The sequence below is a fragment of the Ostrea edulis genome, chromosome 2 (assembly GCF_947568905.1).
Source record: "Ostrea edulis chromosome 2, xbOstEdul1.1, whole genome shotgun sequence".
Classification (NCBI taxonomy): domain Eukaryota; kingdom Metazoa; phylum Mollusca; class Bivalvia; order Ostreida; family Ostreidae; genus Ostrea; species Ostrea edulis.
The window spans coordinates 17,380,128-17,392,892 of record NC_079165.1 but is presented as its reverse complement, the minus strand read 5'-3'; the positions used below and the strand labels follow the sequence as shown (position 1 = coordinate 17,392,892).

The window sequence follows — 12,765 nt, the reverse complement described above, 5'->3', positions numbered from 1 at the left end:
AATCCTGTACTACTAAGCCTTATTCAATGTGACATAATCCAATAAATCTAGTACAACTAAGCCAAATAATTCCACAACAACTAAGCCTGATTCATTGTGACATAATACAATTGCATATGAATGTTTCTTGTTTTCAAATTTTCCAGGATGCCAAGTATTTATTCCGTCTGTATATGGCTCTGAAGCAGTACAGGGAGGCAGGCAGAACAGCCATCATTATTGCGAGGGAGGAGCAGAATGCAGGTCAGTAGAGAACAGCCAGGCTGTGGTATTATTGGTAGTATTAGTAATTACTGTAAATCAGAGGTTTTAGATTAAACAGGAAATTTTCTTCATCTCATGACATCTTGACTCAGATCTGAGCAACTCTCTTCAGCATAGCTGCAGTAAAATACATGATTGTATTTACTTGAAAGATATGGATTCTTGAAAGTAAGAATCTATCCAAACTTGTTAAGCCAAAGATTTTCTACACACTAATCTGACAAGGACATCATCTACAGTGGATAGGTGGTTTGTCCTATGCCTTATGTCTCGTTGCACCTGGGTAGTCTGAGACCATCCGGACAAAGGACAGTTAATTCTCACCAATCCCTCATCATATAGCCATACAGCATGTTTTATGTTGTTTACAGGAAACTACAGAAATGCCCACGATGTCCTGTTCAGTATGTTTAAGGAGCTGATGCAGCAGAAAATCAAGATACCCTCAGAGATGTCCACCAACCTGATGATTCTTCACAGTTACATCCTGGTCAAGGTCAGCCTCAGTTTCATTAATTCAGCCTCAGTTTCATTAATGTATGGCTTGTTCAAGGTCAGCCGCAGTTTCATTAATGTATGGCTTGTTCAAGGTCAGCCTCAGTTTCATTAATGTATGGCTTGTTCAAGGTCAGCCTCAGTTTCATTAATGTATGGCTTGTTCAAGGTCAGCCTCAGTTTCATTAATGTATGGCTTGTTCAAGGTCAGCCTCAGTTTCGTTAAATAAATATTCATGTGTTGACTTATGTTTAGCTAGGAAGCACAGGCGCCTGGCATACATAAATACATGTCTTGTTTAAGGTCAGCCTCAGTTTCATTAATACTACACTATGCTCAAAGTCAGCCTTATTTTCAATTATATCATATCCTGTTAGCCTCAGTTTTGATAATGTTATATCCTGGTCAAAGTTAGCCTTAGTTTCAATACACATTCAGGCAAGGTCAGCCTCAGTTTCATTAATATTACGGCCAAGGTCAGCCTCAGTTCAATAATATTACATCCTGGTCAAGGTAAGTCTTGATTTTAAGTCGTGTTTCCTCCATTCTAAGTCAGATCCTTTAAGTTTTTGAATTGTCAGTTTGTAAGGATTTTTCGAGTTGGTGATTTGATAACTTTAATAATTTACTTACCAGTACGCAATTTTTTTCTGAATTCACAAGTTGAAATACTAATGACTGTGTTTCATCAACATTATTATAGTTAATTCTTGAGTTTTCGCCCCATGTCTGTCCCATTGTATACTTTCGGTTATAATTAAAGGTCACAGAGTACACATGTTTTGTTTTTTGGATTTAGATCCACGTGAAAAGAGGAGATCACATAAAGGGCGCCAGAATGTTGATAAGAGTGGCCAACAACATCAGTAAATTTCCCTCACGTAAGTACACGGAATGTTGATAGAGTAACCAACAACATCAGTAAATTTCCCTCACATAAGTACACGGAATGTTGATAGAGTAACCATCAACATCAGTAAATTTCCCTCACGTAAGTACACGGAATGTTGATAGCGTAACCATCAACATCAGTAAATTTCCCTCACGTAAGTACACGGAATGTTGATAGCGTAACCAACAACATCAGTAAATTTCCCTCACGTAAGTACACAGAATGTTGATAGAGTAACCAATAACATCAGTAAATTTCCCTCACGTAAGTACACCAGGCCTACAATTCCCACTGTATGTATAATAGAGATTTATAAGATATGGAATTATAAAGAAAATGGACAAAAGGGAAGATGGATATATAGTCTATTGTAGTGACAGTTGAGCTAAAATTATTCAGTACACTTTTCTGATCTGTATGACTACATGAGCAGAATTTTTAGTGAGGATTTAATTTTGGTATTATTAGTGACAGTGTTGAGATTGCTAAAATTGAATATCACTAACAATTGAATAGGAAATAATAGTTATCTTTCTTGAAATTATAAAGTTGCTAAAATTAGCTCTTGCAAAATATATATATCCATAATTAAGAAAATTTTGCTGTGTCTAGCTAAACATGCCACTGATACGGTAATTACAATCAAATCATTTTCATTTAAGTCCATCAAAACAGAACATGCCTTTAATTAGGCCATTTTTCTGTTTAAGTCAGTACCCTTTATGGTTGTATTTACAGTATTTGTAATTGTCACTGATAAGATCACTGTTACAGATCTGTGTTTCTTTCTACAGACATTGTTCCTATCCTGACCTCCACTGTCATTGAATGTCACCGAGCAGGATTAAAGAATTCCTCCTTTAGCTACGCGGCCATGTTAATGAGACCAGAATATCGTAACAACATTGACCTGAAGTACAAGAAAAAGATTGAGATGATTGTACGTAAGCCGGACAAAACGGAGGAAGAGGAACCACTGACCCCATGCCCCTACTGCAGCTTCCAGCTCCCAGAAACTGACCTGACATGTCCAGAGTGCAAGAACAGTCTGCCCTACTGTATCATTACGGTGAGTTGTCTCCCCTAGTGTATTATCATGGTGAGTTATCTCCCCTACTGTATCATCATGGTGAGTTGTCTCCCATAGTGTATCATTATGGTGAGTTGTCTCCCCTAGTGTATCATCACAGTGAGTTGTCTCCCTTTGTGTATTATCATTTTTAGTTGTCTCCCTTTGTGTATTATCATGGTGAGTTGTCTCTCCTAGTGTATTATTATGATGAATTGTCTCCCTTTGTGTATTATCATGAATTGTCTCCCTTTGTGTATTATCATGGTGAGTTGTCTCTCCTTGTGTATTATCATGGTGAGTTGTCTCTCCTAGTGTATTATCATGGTGAGTTGTCTCCCCTTGTTTATTATCATGGTGAGTTGTTTCTACTAGTGTATTATCATTTTGAGTTGTCTCTCCTTGTGTATTATCATGGTGAGTTGTCTCCCCTTGTGTATTATCATGGTGAGTTGTTTCCCCTTGTGTATTATCATGGTGAGTTGTCTCTCCTAGTGTATTATCATTTTGAGTTGTCTCCCTTTGTGTAGTATTATGGTGAGTTGTCTCCCTTTGCATATTATCATAGTGTGTTCCCTCCCCTAGTGTATTTTAAGAGTGAAATGTCTTCCCTATTGTATCATCACAGTGAGTGATTTCCCCTAAATATGTACTACTGTAACAAGGTGGGTTTTCCTTACTTTATCATAGATGTTGGATTGCACAATAAAAAGATGTTAAAAAATAACTGGGAATGACATTAGGTGGGAATTCACAGTGAAATGGAGCACCCAGGTTTCAGAATAGAGGGGTTTAACTGTAGAATTGAAGGTTTATGTTTGTTCCTGATCTTTTTCCAGGGACGCCATGTGGTGAAGGATGATATGACAGCCTGTCCAAAATGTGACTTCCCAGCCATTTTCTCCGAGTTCATCAAGTAAGTCAGACATTTTTGGCAGATAGAATACAACATTTCAGTGTCTTCTGATTACTTAGTATTTTACATTTTACTTTGGGAATTTTCAGACATCAGGAAGCTGAGAGCTAAATAACCAAATGTATTTTCATGAATCAATGATGTTACATATATTGATTTGGTCAACATAAAGAAAATTCTGGATATTGCATGTACAGCGATCATGTCCTATTTGTCTTTATTGAGATGATAAGTTTTTCTGTTCAAATTCTAGGTTGCTAGAGACTGAGGAAAGTTGTCCTATGTGTTCCGAGAAAATCATCAAGGAGAATATACAGAAAGTGTCGGACGTCGAAAAGTACCTCCACCCAGAGGAAGGCACCGTGGAGTGACAGGTCCATAGAGGGGAAAATAGCTCCCCACCCACCCCCTCCAAAGTGTAATGAAGATTAAAGAGGACTTTTTTTGTCTGGTTGTGAGGAGTTACATATCCAGTGCCTCTCTGATACAGTGTTTCTAATATTTCTAAAGACAATTCCGTCCATTGTGTCTTCGCTACTCAAAGCTTCTGAACTTTGCTTAGATCTGAATAAATGTTTCTGAACACATTGTCAGTATCTTATTTCCAGTTTCCGAGTTCAAGTTTTCCCTGTGTTGAGCTTAGAGTGCTGTTGATAAGTGTATTGCTAAAACACACACAATATGGCTGTTGTTTTGTTGGTTGTATATTGTTTATTGTCCCACTTGAGAATTTTTCACCCATAGAGACATCACCATTGTCATTGAAGGGGTGCAAAATTTAGGCCTATGCTCAGCGCTTACGGCCATTGAGCAGGGAGGGATCTTTATCGTGCCACACCTGTTGTGAGACGGGGCCTCGGTTTTTGTGGTCTCCTCCGAAGGACCGCCCCATTTAGTCGGGGACCCTCTTGCGTCAAGCAAGGGGTACTGAGAACCTATTGTAACCCGGATCCCCACAGGAAGCAACAGGGGAGGGGGATTAATGTACATTTTCTGTTATCTTTACATGGAAAGTAAGATATATTGCCAGATTGCTCTCCTACTTTTATAGTAGTATTGAATGGTGGTGGTGGTAATGTAAGCTTGTTGAGAAGGACCAATGCTTCTGTCCCACTTCCACAATTTAGAATATTGAAGTTTGTCTATCGAATATTGTGGATGGATCGTATATATCAAAAAGTGAAGAAAACAAGCAAGTTCTTCAATGCTATAAAGAATATAAAGCCGAGAATAGGGAAATACAGACACCTGGACACATCAGAGGTGGGATGAAGTGCCTTGGAGGAGCAAGCATCCTCTGTTGACCGCCATGAGCCCTATATCAGGTAAATGAAGTAATCCGTAGACAAAATGAATATATAAAGAGTGGCCCAACAACTAGTATAAAACACGTCGGACAACATTCGTCCTGATGACACATCGCATTTGCAAATGAGATCATTTTAGTGAACATAGAATTTGCAAAATGCTGACTTTAAACGAGACTTGTGAAACCCTTATTTTTCAGTAACCTATCTCTGTTCAAAAATGGATCATACGCAGAACCTACCCTGGCGTATCTTGTTTCATATCAATTGTTTTCACATACTGATTTGACTACAGATTACTCCGTTTACCTGATTAAGATCAACAGTGGATGCAATAAGACAACAGGAAATGCTTACTTCTTAGAGGCGCCTGATCTCACTTTTAGTGTTTCCAGGGGTCCATGTTTGCCATACTTTAAATTATGTATTCTTTATAGCATTTACAAGATTGATTTACTATTCATATAATCTTCGCAATATTTTTATACGCCCGTCTTTAGATGGAATGCTTTGTGGTACAGCGATGTTTGCAGGTCCATCTGTCCGTTTGGGGTTTTCTGTTTCTGATTTCATTTCTCTGTCACATATCAAGCTGAAACTTGCCATGTAGCTTCTATGTGGGTCATTTTAGATTTTCTTGAAATTTTGATCCATTTCGACCTCTTGCAGGAGTTTTGCCCCTTTATTTGAAAATTATTGTTAAATGGATGGTACATAATTTGTCTGGCGAATATCTCACACAATTTTCAAGTGAGGATCATCTTGTTATACCGATCTCGAGTGTTTGTATGGACATTGAAGATGTGCATGTGGCAAGGGTTTTGATTTTCTTAAATTTTTAACAAAATTAAAAACTTGAATTTTGTCTGTTATTGAGGAAATATTATATCAAGTAAAGGACATTGTTTGTCCTTATAACTCCTCTCACAGTTTAGAAGCACGAGTATTTTCTATCACGTTACACAACCAATAGATTATTTTGATAGATTTGGTAAGTCCCTATGAATTGAGGAAGTTACAAACAAAATTATGGGGTTTCGTCTTCAAAATTTTGCCTAATAGTGTTTTATGAGAGCCAAAAATGTCACGGGGAGGAAACTTTGAGATGGTCCCTTGGTCTTTCTAAACGGGGACATGTTGATTTTATTTCATTATATTGTCAAATATGTCTAAGACTTTCACATACATTGAAAAGATTGAAAACTCTAGGGCAAAAATATGAAAAGTTCTTTATTTTCGGAGAAAATCCCATAAGGTTCCATAGTAAAGGTGCTGATACAATACTGTACGCAGTGGCGGATTTAGAGGGGGCGCAGCCGGCCCCCCCCCCCCTAAAATTTTCAAATTTAAGGTAGATCGCGGTATCTTGTTTCGGAAAATGTACTAAACGATAAAAGAAGCAATAATTTCTTCCACTCCCGGAGAAATGAATTACAAAATCTTTTGATTTCTTGAATTATTTTATTGGGAGAACTTAATTTTTTCCAAAACACCGTTAAAATTTGGGTCATTTTATTAATTTCACCTTTAAAAAATGCTAGAAAATAGTACAAATGACTAAATAGGAGAAATATTTCAAGCCCCGTAAAATCCAGGAGCTTCCGGGGGCTTCGCCTTCTGGACCCCCACGAGTGCCTCATAAAGTTGCGCCCCCCGTAACCGCAATTCCTGGATCCGCCCCTGCTAAGACCCTATATTCATATGCAAAGAAAGTATGTCACAGCCTGATACTACCTGTAGCAAAGTTCTACAAATTATGGCTTAAGAAAAACACCCTATGTCAGCATTTTCATGTAATGTATGCGGTACTCTTGTTCAACCATGGGATCGATCACTGTTAGTTATCGTCACCTTTCTAGTGTTTCAAGAATCGATACAATCTGGCCTTTAAACAAGGACACAACAGTTGTAGGACTATGTAACTGGGTCAATGTCGGCTATCTAAACAAGAGACAACATATATATACAGGGAACGATTTCACACACGATCGCATTTATATGACAAGGTCAATATATCAGGAAGCCTCGCTAGATTAAGAAATAAGGCTAAAAAAAAAAAGCGCCACCAAATTGATATAAAAATTAATGTATAAGAAGTTTGTTAGATCAAAATCAATAAATTGTATTACATTGATGTAGAAGAGAATGGGAGTAGCTTTGAAATATATTTATCATAAACTGGTAAACGCAGGATGGTGTGGTATCTTTGTAGATATGTAATATACTTAGGAAATCATCGATGGAGTATGCTGATTTCAACTGATACTGGGGAAATTGATGTTTATGTCTTTCATTGACAGTATGAACTACTCTAGTAACCCCAAGCCAAATTATGTATTCCCGGCTCAGTTGCCAGGACGACGTCTGTAAAACTGCTTCCCTTATTTCCTATAGAGTCATTGTGAACTTTGTCATACCGGTATAAGGCCTGTGTTGGGGAACAAACACCCTTTAAGATTCCTCTAAAAGACATAAAGTCGTGCTATATGAAGACAGAAAGATGACTCATAATTTCCCAAAATGTTTAAAGGATCCCGAAAAACATGGTAAACTCGACTGTGAGAAATGTGGTCTGTTCTACCTGCATCGTCTCCTGTAAACACGAGAGTCTCCTGTAAACCCGAGAGACAAACTATCTGGTGTACAAAACTTCAACTCCATAACAGAAGGTTTAAAACAAGATTCGGAAGAACTAGAGACCAGAATTTATCCCCCAATAAGAAGAAATGGCCTCAGATGTCCAGAGTAAGAAAGCAGAGTTAAAAACGGATTGTGGAATCTGCTAGCAGCTACCACCCAACAAGGAGAAGTCTGGCACCGAAAGATTACTACCATTGTCTGGTACCGAAGGCTTACTACCATTTTCAACCAACGGAAGTCTGACATTGAGATGAGATGAAACCATACAAAACATTGCCAAACTCAAACATATGATTCTGGATCTGAAGACAATATTCAACACCAATGATTTTTCCTTAAAGCTTTCACGTGAATGCCGAGTTTAGAACATTACCATCAAAAGTCACAGCTACATCACCACGTTTCTCCCCTTCCACAATCAAAACTGGTAAGCTCGATCAACTATTTGGTTCTCTGTCCGCTTTATCTATCACAACGGAAGAACATGACTGCATGTCGTCCCCAGTGAAACGACTGCTTGATGAACCGCGGCTCGCCATCACCCTGGACATTATTACCTGTCTCAGTGATTGAGAAAACCATCAGGCTTTCACAATCTCCAGGGCGAACTACTGACGTCAATCCAAACTGAGTCAGTGAACACACCATGGGGCATAATAGTGACACGAAGCAAGGGTCTTGTTTAAAAACAAGATCCGTCAACATATCTAATGATGAACAGGTACAGACCGTGATCATATTGCAGGGGTAGAAACCTAGATCTACATGCAGTACTTCCTCTGGTGAGCTCCTAGCTGCAATAATGTAGCCCTCTCTGATTTTTTTTTTTTTTTGGGAGAGGAAACGTCAGAATTAAAAAAAAATTGGATAGGGCTACATTATTTCAGCTAGTGAGCTCCTGGCTATCATGGATAGTGATTTTGACAAACAATACATAGTTGTCCGTTACTCTGGCTCATTCAGTTTGATGATCAGGGTCGACCTCTCTATTCAATTGGTGATACGAATTAAATCTAGTTTGCCAATACAACCTATCATTTGGTAAAATGCTTTCTGACATGTTTCTTACCGATAGTTAGGCCGTTCTTGGCACACTGATTTTGACTACGGATAACTCCGTTTACGTGTTCAAGAGATAGGGCTTACGGCGGGTGTGACCGGTCGACAGGGGATGCTTACTCCACCTAGGCACCTGATCCCATCTGATATATCTAGGAGTCCGTGTTTGTCCAACTTGATTTTGTATTGCTTATAGGAATTATGAGATTGATCACTGTTCGTTATTTTCACCTTTCATACATAAGTAAGGACAAGAACGTGGATGGCCGTGTGGTTGACCCTGGCTAGCACCGTAGGGGTGGTCAATAGTTAGGGAAACTCCAATTATCCCTTTAATCATGGAATCATTTATACCAGTTGGAATCACTACAGACAGTCAGGCTCAGACCTTGATATCAGACCTTAACAATGACCATATCCACACCCTAGATGGGGAAGGACAATCTCTCCGTTGCTTTGATAACTGTGATTCATACTGTCCATATAGTTTATGTGTGGACAAGAAAGACAATCCCTTTTATGGAATTGAGTGCTACATTGATGAAGTAAATAAATTTCAATATATGCAAGAAGGGTGAGCGTCAGATGCCTCCCTTTTATGGAATTGAGTGCTACATTGATGAAGTAAATAAATTTCAATATATGCAAGAAGGGTGAGCGTCAGATGCCTCCCTTTTATGGAATTGAGTGCTACATTGATGAAGTAAATAAATTTCAATATATGCAAGAAGGGTGAGCGTCAGATGCCTAACAAACCAATCCATTAGATGTAGTATTACGGTGTAATAGTCAAATTTTGTGATTTCCTCATTAAAACGATAAAGACTGTATTAAAACAATCAACACTCTGTTAATTGTAACTTTGAATTATTAAAGCTATGTACATGTATGTTTATTCAAGGTGAAAAATCTAGCATTTAGCAACATGAATGCATCCTTTGTCACGAAGGTCTTGACTGAATTAGAGGTCCCTGAATCCATTGTGCAGCGAATAATAACGTGCAGATACTTGGTTGGGTGGTTGGTTGTATATTGTTTAACGTCCTCCTCGAGATGTTTTCACTCATGGAGACGTCACCATTGCCGGTGAAGGGCTGCAAAATTTAGGCCTATGTTCGGCTCTTACGGCCTTTGAACAGGGAGGGATCTTTCTCGTGCCACACCTGCTGTGACACGGGACCTCAGTGTTCGCTGTCTCATCCGAAGAACCGCCCTATTTAGTCGCCTCTTACGACAAGCAAGGAGTACTAAGGACCTATTCTAACCCGGATCTTAACGGGACGTGGTACTCTGAGTTTTAGACTAAAGTTTCTTTGACTGTAGAGTGGTCAACTGTGTTCTGTAAAGGTCTGTAAGACGCGGCAATAAAAACTAACATGAATGTTTCCATTAGCTCACCTGTATTGTAGTCTTATGCGGCAGAAATTGTTCAAAAGCTTCCACATGGCAAGAACAAATTTCTTGCAGTAGCCTTGGATTAACTAACGGTTAATTCTACCCAGGACCCATTTACACAAACGATGATTAAATTTAACTGACATTTAACATCTAGTGACCACTATACACATTTAAGAGTTAAATGACAATTTAAATGTCAGTTAAAGTTAACTGACCTTCGTTCATCTGGGTTTTGATCTTTAATACAGGTACACCATTTTATAACTTTTAACACTTGGGATTATTATCTATAAAGAAGATATTATTTCTTCAGATTACGGATGAATTCAAGGCAAATTTGTCAGGAAATGGACTCATTTATTTCCCCGTACTGCCACATTGTATCGGCACACTACGACCAAGAGATTTGCATTCACAATCGTTTCTGGAAAACGAAAGTGAGAGCAAGACCTGATATGCGATTATCATGTGTGTGTGTGGGAAAAAAAGAATCTCAAATAAGCTTGAATAAACCACATTTATCTTAGTATATTATCATGCATTTAGTCATCTAATTGATCCAGTTGGCATCACCATTAATTGTGTCATTAAACGAGTTATACTTAGAGGAAATGAGATAACGGCCGTGTACATATGACCCCCATTTTGAGAAACCATAGACAATAATATAGATCACTACATAGTAACCCAGATCTTGTCTATCTCTAAATAAATATAAGTTTTAACACATTCACTGGAAAATCATAAACGTGGCGGCATTTCTGACCTTATATTTTTGTCATATTTTTGGCCAAAATATGACAGGTGAAACTTCACAGAATACAGAACACACAATGATTTACCTATTCACTTACAATTTTTGTACCCCTGTGTTTTCCAAAGCAAAAGTAATATAAAATTTCAAATTGATATGACATTTTCTTCTAAACGTCTGGATTTGTTCCAACCTTACACAACCATGTGTCTTTACACAATAACCGCCATACTCATGATAATACATCTTACAAGGCATATTATGTAGTTCTATTTTGATTTTACGTGGACGTTGTGGTGTTATAGGTCCCAAAATTGATCTTACCTTGTTTTTGCGCTTTTTTAATTTTTATTTTTTCCCCCTTTTCTATAGAAGTTGAAAGAAACGGAAACTGGTTTGTGCTAATTCCGTTGCTTAGATATATTGAGTTGGATGTAACACAGAGGCACCATAGGATTCAACACAGACGGCGGTGTAACCGGTCAACAGGGAATGCTTACTCCTCCTAGACCTCTGGCGTTTCAAGGGAATTTATTGTATTTGTTCTGTTCTCGATTTTATTTTATTTTATTAGATTGATGGGTATGATCACTTCGTTATTTTCACCCTTTTTTCATGAGGATGTTTATATATGAATTGGAATGCTGATTGAAATAAACACACATTTGAAACAGGTGAACGTGAATGTCAAGTGCAAACTGATCAAATACCATTTGACATAAAACCATCTAAAGAGAGACACATTGCAGGATCCAGTAAATGTTCTACCAAGCCCCTATCGTTACTCCTCACGAAAATATCAATGGGTTTGAAGGAGAAACGACAGACGTATTCTGTCACAACATATATGAGAAGTGGTGTAAATCAGATACAAATTCTCAACATTTCAAGGAACGTTAAGCAAAATTGAAATCACAAAACTTTTCGAAAAGCAACTGCATCAAAATGTACGAACTCTACACTTCATACCACCTTTCCTCGCGATAAATTAAGGTTTAGACTTTTTGACATAATCAAACAGCCGTTTCTTTAAAAAATGAGACTCCCAAACTATTCGAATTATTTTGTGAAAGATATTTCTGATTTAACGCACAAGTATCAAACGGATGATGGTAGTTCCTCGTTGACAATATCTGCCTAGTATTTGGTGACACTAGTCTTCCAACACGAATTGTGTTCCTTTATTAGAAGACTGGTGTACTCTGATGAGGCAGAATTGATTCAAACTTTGTTACACGAGAAGAAGAGTTGCCTTTTATTAGCAGTAGTCACTTTCGATCGTATCATGATTCAACACACGCCACATATTCCACATCTGCTTCTTATCAGACGTTAACGACAAACAACTCAACTTTATGACAAACTTCAACTTCTCCATCGTCAACTTCTCATATCTATGTAGCGATATTTCGTTATCACCTACATACGGTGTTTGTATCTCTCAACTGATTCGATACGCAAGAACATGTTTAGCATATAATCAATTTTCAAACCGAGACAGACTACTGGCAAATCAGATGATGTTGCAGAGGTTTCAAGAGTCTCGTTTAAAGTCAGTATTTGACAAATTCTATGATCGTAATCATGAACCTGTGATTAGGTTGAGTGATGTCTGACTTGTGTCATACCCATTCTTACACCGTTCTTTACATACCAATTTTGACTATGGATTACTCCGTTTACCTGATCAAGACTCGGAGAGATCTTTATCGTGTCACACCTGCTGTAACACGGGGCCTCAGTTTTTGCGGTCTCATCCGAATGACCGCCCCATTTAGTCGTCTCTTACGACAAGCAGGGGGCACTGGGGATCTATTCTTACCGTGAATTAATTTTGTATTCTTTAAAGAATTGATGAAATTATTCACTGTTCCTTTTGTTCATTTTTTTCCCAACTGGTACGCAGCTTCTTAAATCCGCTCCTAAAATTAAGTAGCTTTCTGTCTCCATATGATAGATTTAGCAATTTA

At 38.1% G+C, this 12,765-nt stretch overlaps 1 protein-coding gene across 1 annotated transcript in view; it reads left to right on the top strand.

Annotated features, from left to right (window-relative positions):
* Positions 1–4,225, top strand: part of LOC125678739 (WD repeat-containing protein 19-like) — a 36,367-nt gene extending 32,142 nt beyond the window's left edge. The window contains exons 29-34 of the mRNA XM_048917411.2: positions 147–243; positions 636–760; positions 1,560–1,641; positions 2,447–2,721; positions 3,561–3,637; positions 3,891–4,225. Of these exons, the coding sequence (XP_048773368.1) occupies positions 147–243; positions 636–760; positions 1,560–1,641; positions 2,447–2,721; positions 3,561–3,637; positions 3,891–4,008 (774 nt within the window). The 3' untranslated portion in view covers positions 4,009–4,225. The remainder of the gene's footprint in view (positions 1–146; positions 244–635; positions 761–1,559; positions 1,642–2,446; positions 2,722–3,560; positions 3,638–3,890) is intronic.
* Positions 4,226–12,765: the final 8,540 nt, after the last annotated feature.